At 47.2% G+C, this 13,189-nt stretch overlaps 1 protein-coding gene across 2 annotated transcripts in view; it reads right to left on the bottom strand.

The window, feature by feature from the left end:
- The window catches only part of LOC310680074 (ADAMTS-like protein 2), a 47,912-nt gene that overhangs the window by 13,830 nt on the left and 20,893 nt on the right, over positions 1-13,189 (bottom strand). For both annotated transcript variants that reach the window (XM_083446310.1, XM_083446311.1), the window contains exons 7-11: positions 7,636-7,716; positions 6,416-6,591; positions 4,158-4,569; positions 2,517-2,934; positions 21-127 (exon numbers count right to left, since the gene is read on the bottom strand). In XM_083446310.1, coding sequence (XP_083302436.1) covers positions 21-127; positions 2,517-2,934; positions 4,158-4,569; positions 6,416-6,591; positions 7,636-7,716 — 1,194 coding nt within the window. The remainder of the gene's footprint in view (positions 1-20; positions 128-2,516; positions 2,935-4,157; positions 4,570-6,415; positions 6,592-7,635; positions 7,717-13,189) is intronic.

Here is a 13,189-nt window from a genome sequence, read left to right as displayed (position 1 = left end):
CACCTGCGCAGCAAAGCTACCTGAGGTGCACGTTGAGCTGCAAGGGGCGTAGGCCGATACCTTCCAGCGATACATGTCAGCCAGGCTGATGTCGTCGTGGCCGAGGGGATTCAGCTCAAAGTCGTTGCTGCAGGGAAAAATGAGCTTGCATGAACTCACAGGTGGACTGTCTACTCTGGGAAGGAAAGGCCATCCTTTCTGAGGGGACTAGGAAAGGAGCCCAGCTGTGAATTCAGTCGTTGCTCCCCCAGAGTCCGGTGAATACCAAATCTGACGCATTTCAAAACTCAAGTGCTGGTGGCCTGTCAAGCATGCCATTCTTTAGGCCAGTAATTCCCAAAGCATAGACTCAGACAAATTAGCATGCCACAAGGAAGGCATAAATAGTAACAAGAAGAGTTTGGATTTGCTATCCTGCTTTATCACTACCCTAAGGAGTCTCAAGGGGGACGCGGGTGGCGCTGTGGGTAAAAGCCTCAGCGCCTAGGGCTTGCCGATCGAAAGGTCGGCGGTTCGAATCCCTGCGGCGGGGGCCGCTCCCGTTGCTCGGTCCCAGCACCTGCCAACCTAGCAGTTCGAAAGCACCTCCGGGTGCAAGTAGATAAATAGGGACCGCTTACTGGCGGGAAGGTAAACGGCGTTTCTGTGTGCTGCGCTGGCTCGCCAGATGCGGCTTTGTCACGCTGGCCACATGATCCGGAAGTATCTCTGGACAGCGCTGGCCCCCGGGCCCCTTAAGTGAGATGGGCGCACAACCCTAGAGTCTGTCAAGACTGGCCCGTACGGGCAGGGGTACCTTTACCTTTACCAAGGAGTCTCAAAGCGGCTAACATTCTCCTTTCCCTTCATTCCCCACAACAAACACTCTGTGAGGTGAGTGGGGCTGAGAGACTTCAGAGAAGTGTGACTAGCCCAAGCACTAGCCCTAGCAGCTGCATGTGGAGGAGTGGGGAATCGAACCTGGTTCCCCAGATTACGAGTCCACTGCATAAGCAGGGGAAAGCTTCAGTGGGACCTCGCAAAAGAGGCTGCCCACTGTGCCCCTAGGTCGGTCCCTGCTCTGGCTTTGCAGTCTTCCCATCGGCCTTCACTGTGACCCACAGAACTTTCGTTGATGGGTGGGTAGCCCATCTGAATCCTGGGGTTTGGGGTAAGACCGAAGTCAACATGCTGGTGTGTTTCGTCAGCCATTCAGATGGAGAAGCTGAGAGGAAACCATATTCTCCCACCCTGGCGGAGGTGCTCTGCTGGAAGTTCATATGACACCTATCTTCTGTGGGATGTGAAACACAAGAGCAGTCAAGTACAGTGGTACCCCGCAAGACGAATGCCTCGGAAGACGAAAAACTCGCTAGACAAAAGGGTTTTTCGTTTTCTGAGGTGCTTCGCAAGACGGATTTTCCAAAGGGCTTGCTTCGCTAGACGAAACTGCCCTGCCTCTCCTGTCATGGCGACGGTCACTGCACGCACGCACGCTCGCTTCCCCGCTCCTCCGGCTCCCTCCCACCTTCCGGCTGGACGACTCCTCCGGCTCCCACCGACCTTCCGGCTGACGGCCGACCTTCCGGCTGCCTCGCGCCGCTGCCCACCGCCCTCGCGCGCTCCTCTCAGAGAGCCGTTGCCGCCAGCAGCCAGCGTTGCAGCCGGAGTCGCACTCCTGAGCCCCGCCGCCCTCCAGCAGCCGCGTCGCGCGGTGGCCACAAGGCACGGGTGAGTCCGAGGTACCGGCTGCGGCAGCTGCCCTGCTTCTCCCCGCCCCTCCCCACCGTTGTTAGTGTTTAACTGCAGTGATGCTTCGCAAGACGAAAAAACTCGCTCAACGAAAGAACTCGCGGAACGAATTAATTTCGTCTTGCGAGGCACCACTGCACAACATTCCTAGAGTGAACATGTTTACACATGGGGAGGAATGTTTGTCCAGCCAGCAGGTAAACTTCCTGTTTCCTTCTGGGCTGGGACAGACTTCCTCTGCATGTGACTGGAGGTGGGTGTGGCCTCACCTGTGCAGGTAATGACAAAAGCAAAGGGCAGGGCAGCCATCTCTCTCTCTTTGACTACATGCATCGAAGAAACAACATCTACTGAGCCAAAGATGCCCTCTTGGCTTCCAGCCAAGAGAGGACAAAGGGACTGTCTTCTTAAGAGATAGATTCCAAGTGTATGTTACTTCATTAAGCTAAGTCTGCCTTCTGGGATCTGATGGTGAACAGAATGTGAGTAAACTCTTTTTATACTTCTGTAAAAGACTGTGTCGTCTCTTATATTTTATGAGGGAATAAGGGGGAAATACCAGAACAGTTATTATAGAGGCTTTAGCGAGCCTGAGCAAACGCAGCCGCTGCAAAGCTTAAAATTAAGGGGAATGTTACTCTGCTGAAATTGTGGAACTTGTTAACACAAGTTGGATAAGGATATAATCAGACAATATATCCGATCCTGCATCCTTGAACATGCCCACATCTTCCCCCTAAGAGGACATTTGGTCCTTTGCCCAAGGAAATGTTAGTTTTACTTGCCTTTCAGTCCCAGGAGCCTGAAGAGGTTCTGACAGAAGTTTGCTCCCCAAACCGGCCTGAACGCTGGTGCTAGGCTTGGACGGCATCGCCACGGCCGTATCGTTCGCTGCGTCGTCCACCGCATGCGCCTCCGCATTCGCCTCCTCCAGAAAGTTCTTTTTTGCAGGTGGCTTGTGCAGCCCTTCCGACCACTCGACCAAAGGTTCGCCCCAAAAGCCCACCGTCGAGTTCTTCCTCCCCAGCTTGATCGCTAGGTAATGCAATTCCCTGCAAAAAGCAGCGTTCTGGGGGTCCTGGAGACACAGTTTCCTGAAGAGACGTAGCCTGGATGGTCCCATTCTGCTGGCCTCCTGGAGCTCAGGCCTCGCTGCGCCGTGGGGAATCGCTGTGCTGATTGTGAGGTGATTGAGTCTGAGGGCTTAAAGAAAACACAGGATAGCGACCAATCCAGTTTAAGGCATTTGTTCCTCACGGGACATGGGACAAAACTTGTTTCCCCTCTTATGCTCACAAGACAAATCTCCTGGTGTGATTTGGCACATGGGCAGTGCAATCTAGCATCTGGTAGAAAGTTTAAACAGGACACACTTTCGGTGCTTTTAAAAAATGAGTTTCCAGCCCTCATAATTTCAGAGTTGTCACAACTACAGAATTTTAACGTTCAGGGTTTAGGGATGATTCCAGATTTTGGCAATCAGGTGTGTGCGTAGGGTTGCCATGTGTCCTCTTTTTGCAGGGCACGTCCTCCTTTTCAAGACACGTAAAACAAGTGGAGTCCTAGCGATCCATAGTTAAAAGTCGGCAAATGTGTCCCCTCCTTTTTTTTTTGCTCTTCAAAATGCGGCAAGCCTAAATCTCAATGTTTGAATTTCCAAAAAAATTAAATTCTCATAATAGCTATTAGCTATTCTGGCTTTGCACATTGTCCCTTACAGCCCTTCATCAAACCACAATTGTCCCCTTACCACAACACAGCTTATTATTATTATTATTATTATTATTATTATTATTATTATTATTAATTGAATTTATATGCCACCCTATACCCAGAGGTCTCGGGGCAGTTCACAGAACAAAATCAAAATATAAAACCACAAAATAAATAATCAAAATAAAAACAACACCCAAATAATTCCCCCCACAAAAAAACCCCACATTTTAAAAGGGCGTAGGATATCAATTGAATCAACCAAAGGCCTGGTTAAAAGGGAATGTTTTTGCCTGGCACCTAAAGGTGTATAACAACAGCGCCAGGCAAACTTCCCTGGGGAGAGCATTCCACAGAGAGGGAGCCACTGCAGAGAAGGCCCCGTTCTCATGTTGTCCCCCTCCAGACTTCTTGAGGAGGAGGCACATGAAGAAGGGCCTCAAAAGATGATCTCAGGGTCCAGGTAGGTTGATATGGAAACCAAGCAAACCCACAACGATTATTTACTTCCTCCCCATCCCCCGCAGAAGGCTCGGGATATATGGGACAGGAATAAGGCATTACATAACTAAGAATAGCAATGCAAAAAAGCACAGGTTTCCAGTAGGCAGGACTGGGAGGGCATGACTACCCTGCCCCACCCCACCCCATGCTTCATGTGGGGGCAGAAGGAACCCAACACCGCAAATATAGTGGCAAGAAAATATACCAACCCAGATCTGTTTCTATCTTTTCGTCATCACCTGCTCCGTTGGTGTGGTAGACCTGTTGGACTTGGAAACCAAACTTGTCATCCTCTGCCCCATGCTTCCAGCCCCAGTCCTTGCCTTGCGCCGTTGAGTTGAATGGGAAGAAGCCCTGGCTTTTGAAGGCCACCCCTCCGTGCTCCTCCCCCCGTGGGAAAGGTTCCCCGACGTCATCCGGCGCGAGAGATAACCAAGTGGCGTTGAAATCTTGGGAAATGGGCGGGGCGGCGTCCTGGCGATTGTGGCTGGGATCCGGCAAGTGAAGGTACAGCGTTGGCATCTTGATGGCAGGGGGAACGGTTTGAAGAGCCGGCGACAGCGCCCTGGGCACTGTGTAGTCGTATGTCACATGGGGGACTTTCCCATTGAAGTTATAGTACTGGGTTCAACAAGGAAAAGGAAAAAGCAAAGGGAAACAAAATTAGTCCATCGGCACTAGCACTTGGGAATAGTAGTAGTAGTAGTAGTAGTAATAATAATAATAATAATAATAATAATAATAATTTATTTATACCCCACCCATCTGGCTGGGTTTCCCCAGCCACTCTGGGTGACTTCCAACTGAATATTAAAGACAATACAGAGTCAGACATTAAAAACTTCCCTAAACAGGGCCGCCTTCTTTTTTTTTTTTAAATAATATTTATTGAATATTTTATAATCATGAAAAGAAAGACAATAAAGAAAAACAATACATAAATTCAACAAACAATACATCAACAATAAAAAGAATACAATACAACAACACAACATAAAAAAACAAAAACATTTAAAAACACATCCAAATTTTATATCTATATCTTTCATTTGCTTATTTCCTCGACTTCCTCACACCTCCCTTTTTTGTATTCTAGTTCAAATTGCTGGTTCAACAAATCCTTTCCCTCTTCTTCAATTTTTGTTCTATAATTTATCCTAACACATTTTAACTTCGAATTTTCCACTTTATCCCATTAACAATTAATATTCATATAATTCTTAATAACACTTCTGCTAAAACCTTATAATTTCATTCCAAAAAACAGGGCCGCCTTCAGTTGTCTTTTAAAAGTAAAATAGTTGTTTATTGCCTTGACATCTGCTTGGAGGGCGTTCCACAGGGCAGGCGCCACTACCGAGAAGGCCCTCAGCCTGGTTCCCTGTAGCCTCACTTCTCACAGTGAGGGAACCGCCAGAAGGCCCTCGGAGCTGGGCCTCAGTGTCCGGGCTGGAAGATGGGGGTGGAGACGCTCCTTCAGGTATACTGGGCCGAGGCCATTTAGGGATTTAAAGGTCAATACCAACACTTTTAATTGGGCTCGGAAATGTACTGGGAACCAATGAAGCTCTTTCAGGACCGGTGTTATATGGTCTTGGCGGCCACCAATCTAGCTGATTCAGTCCACATGAAGGTAATGTCATGGACTGATGGGATGTAGAGGAATGGTGGGAGAAACTAGCTGGGGAAGAAGGCTCAGAGCCCAGGGATTGGTGGTGGGACAACAGTGAGTGGTCAGAGGGAGAAGACTGGGAAGATGAGGTATCAGAAGCTGAAGGAATAACAGGGCTCAGTGAGCAGGGAGAGTCTGTGGCAGACTGTGTCCAGAAGCAGAAGCAGGGGAGCAGGAGGCAGAGATGAGTCAGCCTGGTGAAGAGTCACCAGTGTCTCCCCTTCCTGCTGCAACCAGCTCCCCGCCCCACATTGTCTCACAGAACCAGAAGCGGGCTGAAATGGGCGGAGCAGCAACAAGCTGCATGCAGGTGCAGTCTCTGATTGCTTGGGGAAAGCCCTGGAGAGGAGGGGACTTAGACGAACCCAGGACTTTCAGTCTCAGCAACTGATCTATGGGGCAAAGGTACTCCACCGTGTGTTAGGATATTTCCGTTCCACCTTAAAAGGGAGCAGGCTTTGTGAGTCACAGAGTCTGCGTATTTCCTGTTCACAGGATGTTTCTGTTGTGTCTTTTGCTTTCGTTTCTCTCTCTGTGCCTGAACACTGAAGCAGGCAGTCATGTTTTTCTTTGTTCTGACCAATTTTTCTGTGTTCTTGCTAATAAAGAGTTCATTCCAACTTGCACAGCGTGATTAACTGCCACCTCGCTCCTGACACCTAATGCGATTTGAGAACTTTGCCTCAACCCACTGCTGCGGATCAGGCCCCCAAGCCCCCTTTAACTTTGCGCTCCCATTCTTGGGGCTCACACAAGGAAGAAGAAAGCAATCTTTTTGTAGCCTCCATCACTTACCATGGCGTTGAGAGACTGGTTGGTGGGCCCCTGTGCAATAATGTACTCGAGGCCGTCGGAGTGCAGGCTGGAAGGCCGGCGGTATTTGAACACAGTACCAGCTACTCGGAAGTTCTGTGGGTTGTCGATAGCCGAATTCCCATTGAAGAAGAAGCGCCCAGTTTCATCCGCTAGCGCTAGCAAGGGGACAGAGAGGGGATGAAAGACAAAGGTATCTTCTTTGCAGGTGCTTGCAGGAGCTAGGGTGCGTGCCTGTTGCATCCTTCTCAGCTGCCCCCCACCCGGAGGGCACTGTGAGAAGGAAGCAACAGCTCACAGTGCCCCCCCCCAAGCAGTGCTGGGCTCCCAGGGGTCAGGGCACAAGCCTATTGCATCCTTCTCAGCTGCCCTCCAGCTGCAGGGCACCAGGGTGCTGTGATGTGCCCCCCCAAAAAACTGTGCCCAGGGTGACGGCCCCCTCAATACCCCTCCTCCCTCCATGCTATGCCGCTGGATAGAGGCTCTCCCAAGTTTTCAGATCTCAGGACAAGCCCTGGATGTGCCAGAGATTACAAAAAGTGTAACTCAATGGTAGCATTTTGGGGCATGTGCCCTACTACTTTTGTTAAAATATTGTACCAATATTTGTTATATCAGCCATGCGCCCAGGAGTGGGAACCATCAGAGTAGAGGGATTGGGTGTCAGTGGCGTAGCGTGGGGGGTGCAGGGGGGGCCGGCCGCACAGGGTGCAACATCTGGGGGTTAGGGTTAGGGGGCGCAAATCCATGGGTTAGGGGGCGCAAATTACTTGCCTTGCCCCGGGTACTGACAACCCACGCTACGCCACTGTTGGGTGTACTCCACAAATGTATCTTAGCTGTATTTCCCTCCTCCTTCCCCTAGACATAATCTAGGTTAAATAAGCAAACAAAAAACAATGCATGCATTGAGAGAGTTTTATTATGACCCTCTAACTAAAAACTTGCTCGGTCAGAACCAATTCTTTTGTTTAAAAGTTCTTGATAAAAGGCACTGTAATTTTAAGGCTTTCCTCTTCTTTGACGCCACTGAAGCTGAAATCAAGGGATAGCATTCACTCTGAATAGATTGGTCAAGAACAAAAAAGCCCTCTCCTGAATGCTCTTTAAGGCTCGCATGCGGTAATTAAGTCCGTTAAGCACTCTCCTTGCTGTGCTGTGGGACAAATTACCCCAGTGGAGGATTTCTGTCCATCGCTTACCTAGGATGTTCTCTGTTTTCCTCCGCTCTATAATGAGGATGTCTGTAGCACCAGCGGGGATGTTGGTGATGAACACATAGCCTAGGAAACAGGACCCAAAGACAAATCAGAAGACCAAAATCAGGGGAACCGGCATTGCTCCATGAAGCAGTTTCTCTGTTTCCACTAGGTCACAGGTGTTAATTTAGTTGAGTGTGTTGCACAGAGGCAGACCCAGGTTTGCCAAAGACTAGACGCTCAATAAGGCACTGCAACCAGTGACTAAATAGCGGTACCTGTAGGATATACATTTTTCATGCATTCCTTTTTTAGTTGTATACTTACTTTAGCTGTATATTTAGACCATCTGAGGTGTATGTCTGCCTCGGCCCAGTATACCTGAAGGAGCGTCTCCACCCCCATCGTTCTGCCCAGACACTGAGGTCCAGCGCCAAGGGCCTTCTGGCGGTTCCCTCACTGCGAGAAGCAAAGTTACAGGGAACCAGGCAGAGGGCATTCTTGGTAGTGGTGCCCGCCCTGTGGAACGCCCTCCCATCAGATGTCAAGGAAATAAACAACTATCTGACTTTTAGAAGACACCTGAAGGCAACCCTGTATCGGGAAATTTTTTATGTCTAACATTTTGCAATTTCTTGTGTGCTGTAAGAAGCCCAGAGTGGCTGGGGAAACCCAGCCAGATGAGCGGGGTATAAATAACAAAGTTAAATTATTATTATTGTTGTTGTTGTTGTTGTTGTTGTTGTTGTTGTCATCTGCATGGTGAAAGAGTGGGGAGGCCATTTCTCCACCATGAGAGGGTCAAACATAATGTATGAACTGGGCGTGAGCCTAAGTTACTGGGTAAATCTGCCAAGGTGTTCTATTCTATTTCTATTCTATTCCAAGGATTCTAATTCATGAACCTTGTAGAATGTGCATATATGAAACATAGGAGGCTTGCGAAGCACAGATAATAAATAGGTGAGGGTAAAGGACCCCGGAATGGTTAAGTCTAGTCAAATTTGACAATGCGGTGCGGTGCTCATCTCTGCTTTCAGGCCGAGGGAGCCAGCGTTTGACCGCGGACAGCTTTCCAGGTCAAGTGGCCAGCATGACTAAACTGCAATGAGTGCCAGAGCTCACAGAAACACCGTTTACCTTCCTGCTGCAGCAGTACCTATTTATCTACTCATGCTGGTATGCTTTCAAACTGCTAGGTTGGCAGGAGCTGGGACAGAGCAATGGGAGCTTACCCCATTGCACAGATTTGAACTGTCAACCTTATGACCTGCAAGCTCAAGAGGCTCAGTGGTTTAGACCACAGTGCCACCCACAAATTAATAATAATAATAATAATAATAATAAAAAAAAAAAAAAAAACTGACCCTCAGCTGAAAATTGTTTCAGCTTTAGCTGCCATAGATATGCATATTAATATTACTATTGGGGGGATGGGAATAGGGACAAAGACTATAGAAAATGCTGATGAGTTGATTGAAAGGTGTAACATTTCTATCTCTTGACTATATGGCTGTCCCAGCTAAACTTTTGGAGAGTATGCACCTTGAGGTGGATAATTTCAGAAAAGCAAGGGTCACCTCTCAGTGGCACAGCAGTATTTTGCATGCATAAGATGCCAGGCACCTGTAGTTTGCAAGTCAGGGAAAAACCTTTGCTTGACTTCATAGAGAGCCTCTGCCGGCCAGAGTGGATAATATGCATTGTGCTGGATGGGTGACTGGCCCAACATAACAGAGGGAAGCAACCTATCTATTCTTCATTGCACATCTCCCTAGGACCCTGATTCCCAATTAGCCCCTTCCTCTTCTTCCTGTGGAATGTTTCCTGGCATCCAGCATGCAGCCCAGAGACCTCGCTTATTGCAGGATCCGGGATGCAGGGATTTGAAAATAAGGGAATACTTATCCTTCAACAGCCTGCACAAGATACCACGGCCTGCAACTGGAGAAACCCAACCAAGAACCCAGAAACAACACAGCACTTTGGGTCTTGAGGCACCATGCTTTCCTGGGCTTTCTGAACAAGTGCAAGCTGGCTGAGGATGTGGGAAGAGGGATTCCAGCCTGGAAATAGGGCGACATGCCCTCAATATAGATTGTTGGGAGGTGTGATTTTATTTATACGGCTTCTGTGTTGTTTCTGGGTTCTTGGTGTGTGCCTTCATTTATAAAGGCAAAACAATGTTGTGTGCCTTCATTTATAAAGGCAAAACAATTTGGATCTGTGCTTTATTTTAACACAGAAATAAATGTCGCTGTGCGCAAGGAACAGTACTCTACCCCCATCTAGTGTTGTGATGATCATTGGAAGAGTCACCGATTTGTGAGCCTGACTGAACAAACAGCCCCAGCTGTCTGTGTTTAAAGGACAAGGGAGGGGGGCAATTTCCTGGTTTCTGTGATTCCACTTCTGCAGAGGTCACTATCTCCTGCAGAATCTGGAGTCCTCCATTTCATCTGTCTCTAATGTTTCCCAGTCCGCTCAGAGGGAAAGAAAAACACAGGTAGGATATTGTGCTCACACAACTTTGCTGCACTTGCATGCAGTGCTTTCTAACCAGCCTTCTGGCTATCCTATACCTCCGTTCCAAATTGTCCTTCACTTCCTTTCCTGCCGATTCTCATAAACTCTTTCACACTTACACAAAAATCTCACGTTTGGCAAAAGCACAAACACGTGGTACAGAGTAAAGTCTGTTTGTTTGCAACAAGATCTTATGGAATTGTTTTAAAAACAGAACCTGAAGGTTCATTGATATCATCATCATTAATTTATTAAATTAGTATACCACCCTACAGGGACATGGGTGGCACTGTGGGTTAAACCACAGAGCCTAGGACTTGCCGATCAGAAGGAGGCGGCGCGAAACCGTGATGGCGGACCTCTTCGAGCTCTGAAGAGGGGCACCGCAGAAAAGGGTTGTTTCGCTACGGCGCAGCGGCAACCCATCAAGAAAAACCACGGACAGAGAGAGTCCGTGGCCGTGGGACTCGGCGGGCACCTGGAGCGACCCCAAATTCGCGGAAGGGACCCCGTAAGGGGCTCCGGAGTGAAGGAGGGGGAGCGGTGCTGTGAGTTCATCGCTCTTTCTGCGGAGGCGAAGCCGCGCGGCTGTCACGGATGAGCGCTGACCTTTCTTCCAAAAAATACTACTCTGAAACAGCAAACCCGTGAGTAAGGACTTAAGATTTGTTACAATAACTTGAAGAAATTTGGCTGAAACCGGGAGACGAGAAAGAGGAAGTCCGTCTTCCGGCACTGCTTATAAGATCAAAGCAGACTGTTTAAAGAGCGGAAAGCGCTGTGAACAGGGAAGCTTTAAGGCTTTAAAGTGGGACTTTCGTGCACACTTGAAATTCTATTCTTAAAGGAAGAAAAAATACAGTTTAAATTGGACTTGGAGCGGTCCCCCATGGGGCGAGGGAAGACTCTAACCCCAAATCTTCGGGTGGCCGGGTGAAGTTGCTTGACTGCGGAACTGTTACAAACTTCCAGATACTTTTGTAACTGAAGTGCAACTTTTGGGCTTACTTAGTTTGAGTGGATACAATTGCAGGCACCTTGCTGGAACATTGTTAAACGTTTTAAAGTGCTCTGCAGGACTTTTTTCTTAGTGTTTTGGAACTAACTTGCTTTTAAAATTGTTTTTGAAAACGGAAACTTTAATGGCGGAAAAGTTACCTTCTTCTTACTAACTTTTGGTGGCACTCCCCCTAGAGGACATGGGATAACAAAGGCCTGGGAAAAGTTTTTTTGCTTACTTTCTTTCTCCAGACTGTTTATAAATTTGGACTTGTCTTTCCCATGGGATTACAACATCTGACCTTGAACATTGACTGATGAGTGGTACAGGAAAGACAAGAGCAGCCAAAGCTAAGGAAGCTAAGGAAAAAGAAAAAGCAAAAAAGCAGGCACAGCTTTTGCAAACAACTTTAACTCAGGGACGTAGACTATCAGTGCCTGCTGTGCTTGCAACACAAAAAGTAGAAAGTGAAAAGCCTGAAAAATCTGAAGAGGAAGATATGGCATCAGGAGGAGCAGAGGCAGCACTGAAACAAGTTTTGGAACAATTGTCAACATTAAATCAAAAAATTGATAACCAATCAACAAAAATTGACCAAGCTACATCCTCGATCCAGAAATTGACAGATCAGGTTTCCCAACACACCCAAGCAATTGAAAAATTGCAAGGAGCAACGGAAGAGAACCGTAAATTGGCAGGGGAAGCCGTTGAAATTGCAACATCAGCTAAAAAAGAGGTTGAGGAAGTTAAAGCAGAAGTCAAGCCTCTGCATAAACAGATAGGGGACCAACAAACCTATCTCTCTTTGGTGGAACTGAAAAACCGGGAGACTAATCTTAGGCTTAGGGCGGTCCCAGAAATCGAACAAGAAGATTTGATTGGATTTTTGACAACAGAATTTTCAAAGTTCTGGGGCTTAAAAGAAGAAAGTGATTTTAAAATAGTATCGGCTTTTCGACTGGGAAGATTGGTAAGAAAAGATAGATCTAGAGACTGTCTAATAGCTTTGAGATCAAGAGAGGAGAGAGACAAAATATTAGGCCTACACTTCAAAAACTCAATTGAGATACAAGAGAAAAGGGTGGAAATCTACCGAGATATTCCTAAACAGCTATTGGATCTGAGAGCCACCTATTCAGAATTGGCTAAGTTGTTGAGATTTAACTCAATCCCTTATAGGTGGGAGTTCCCACAAGGACTATCATTTACTTACAAACAGAAGAAGGTTAAAATAAGATTACCAGAGGATCTACAAAAGTTCCAGCACGACCACGGAGAAGATCTCCAAAAAGAAGCAGCAGCCCTTTGGCCTATACTTAAACCAGGACCCACTCTGCCAGCAGGCGGAGGGACGCCTAAACCCTCGGAATTAGAGGAAAAAGAAGATACACCGCTCTAGGTGTAACAGAATAGTTCAGGATGTCTCTGCAGCTACTCAGTTGGAATATAAATGGCGGAAATTCCCCGGAGAAAAGAAGGAAACTGTTTCATATATTGAAGAAAGAACAATTGGATATTATTTGTTTACAAGAAACCCATGTGACCAGGCTCCACAGGAAAGTTTTGGTCAACAAAAGACTAGGCCAAGAGTTTATTTCCTCAGACAAGGTAAAGAAAAGAGGAGTGGTGATTTATGCTAAGGAGAGCCTGATACCTAAATTTTTATTCAAAGATGAATATGGAAGAATTCTGGCAATTGAAATCCAGACCCAAGGAGAAAAAATATTGATACTAGGAATTTATGCTCCAAACGACGGGAAATCAGAATTTTTCAAGAAGCTGCATGAGACGCTGCTGGACTATCTGGACTATGCTAACATCATAATGATGGGAGACATGAATGGAGTGGTGTCTACACATATGGATAAGTCTTATAACCAAAATCTAACATCAGACGGCAGACTGCCTAAAACTTTTTTTGAAATGACTGACAATCTGGATTTGATTGATATATGGAGGACAAAGAACCCCCTAGGTAAAGAAGGAACTTTCTTCTCTGAGGCCCACCTGTCCTGGTCAAGGATCGACCAA

This window comes from Podarcis tiliguerta (assembly GCF_965153285.1).
Source record: "Podarcis tiliguerta genome assembly, chromosome: 6".
In the NCBI taxonomy this organism is placed as follows: Eukaryota; Metazoa; Chordata; class Lepidosauria; order Squamata; family Lacertidae; genus Podarcis; species Podarcis tiliguerta.
The sequence above is the reverse complement of the archived record's forward strand: the minus strand, read 5'-3'. Positions and strand labels throughout refer to the sequence as shown.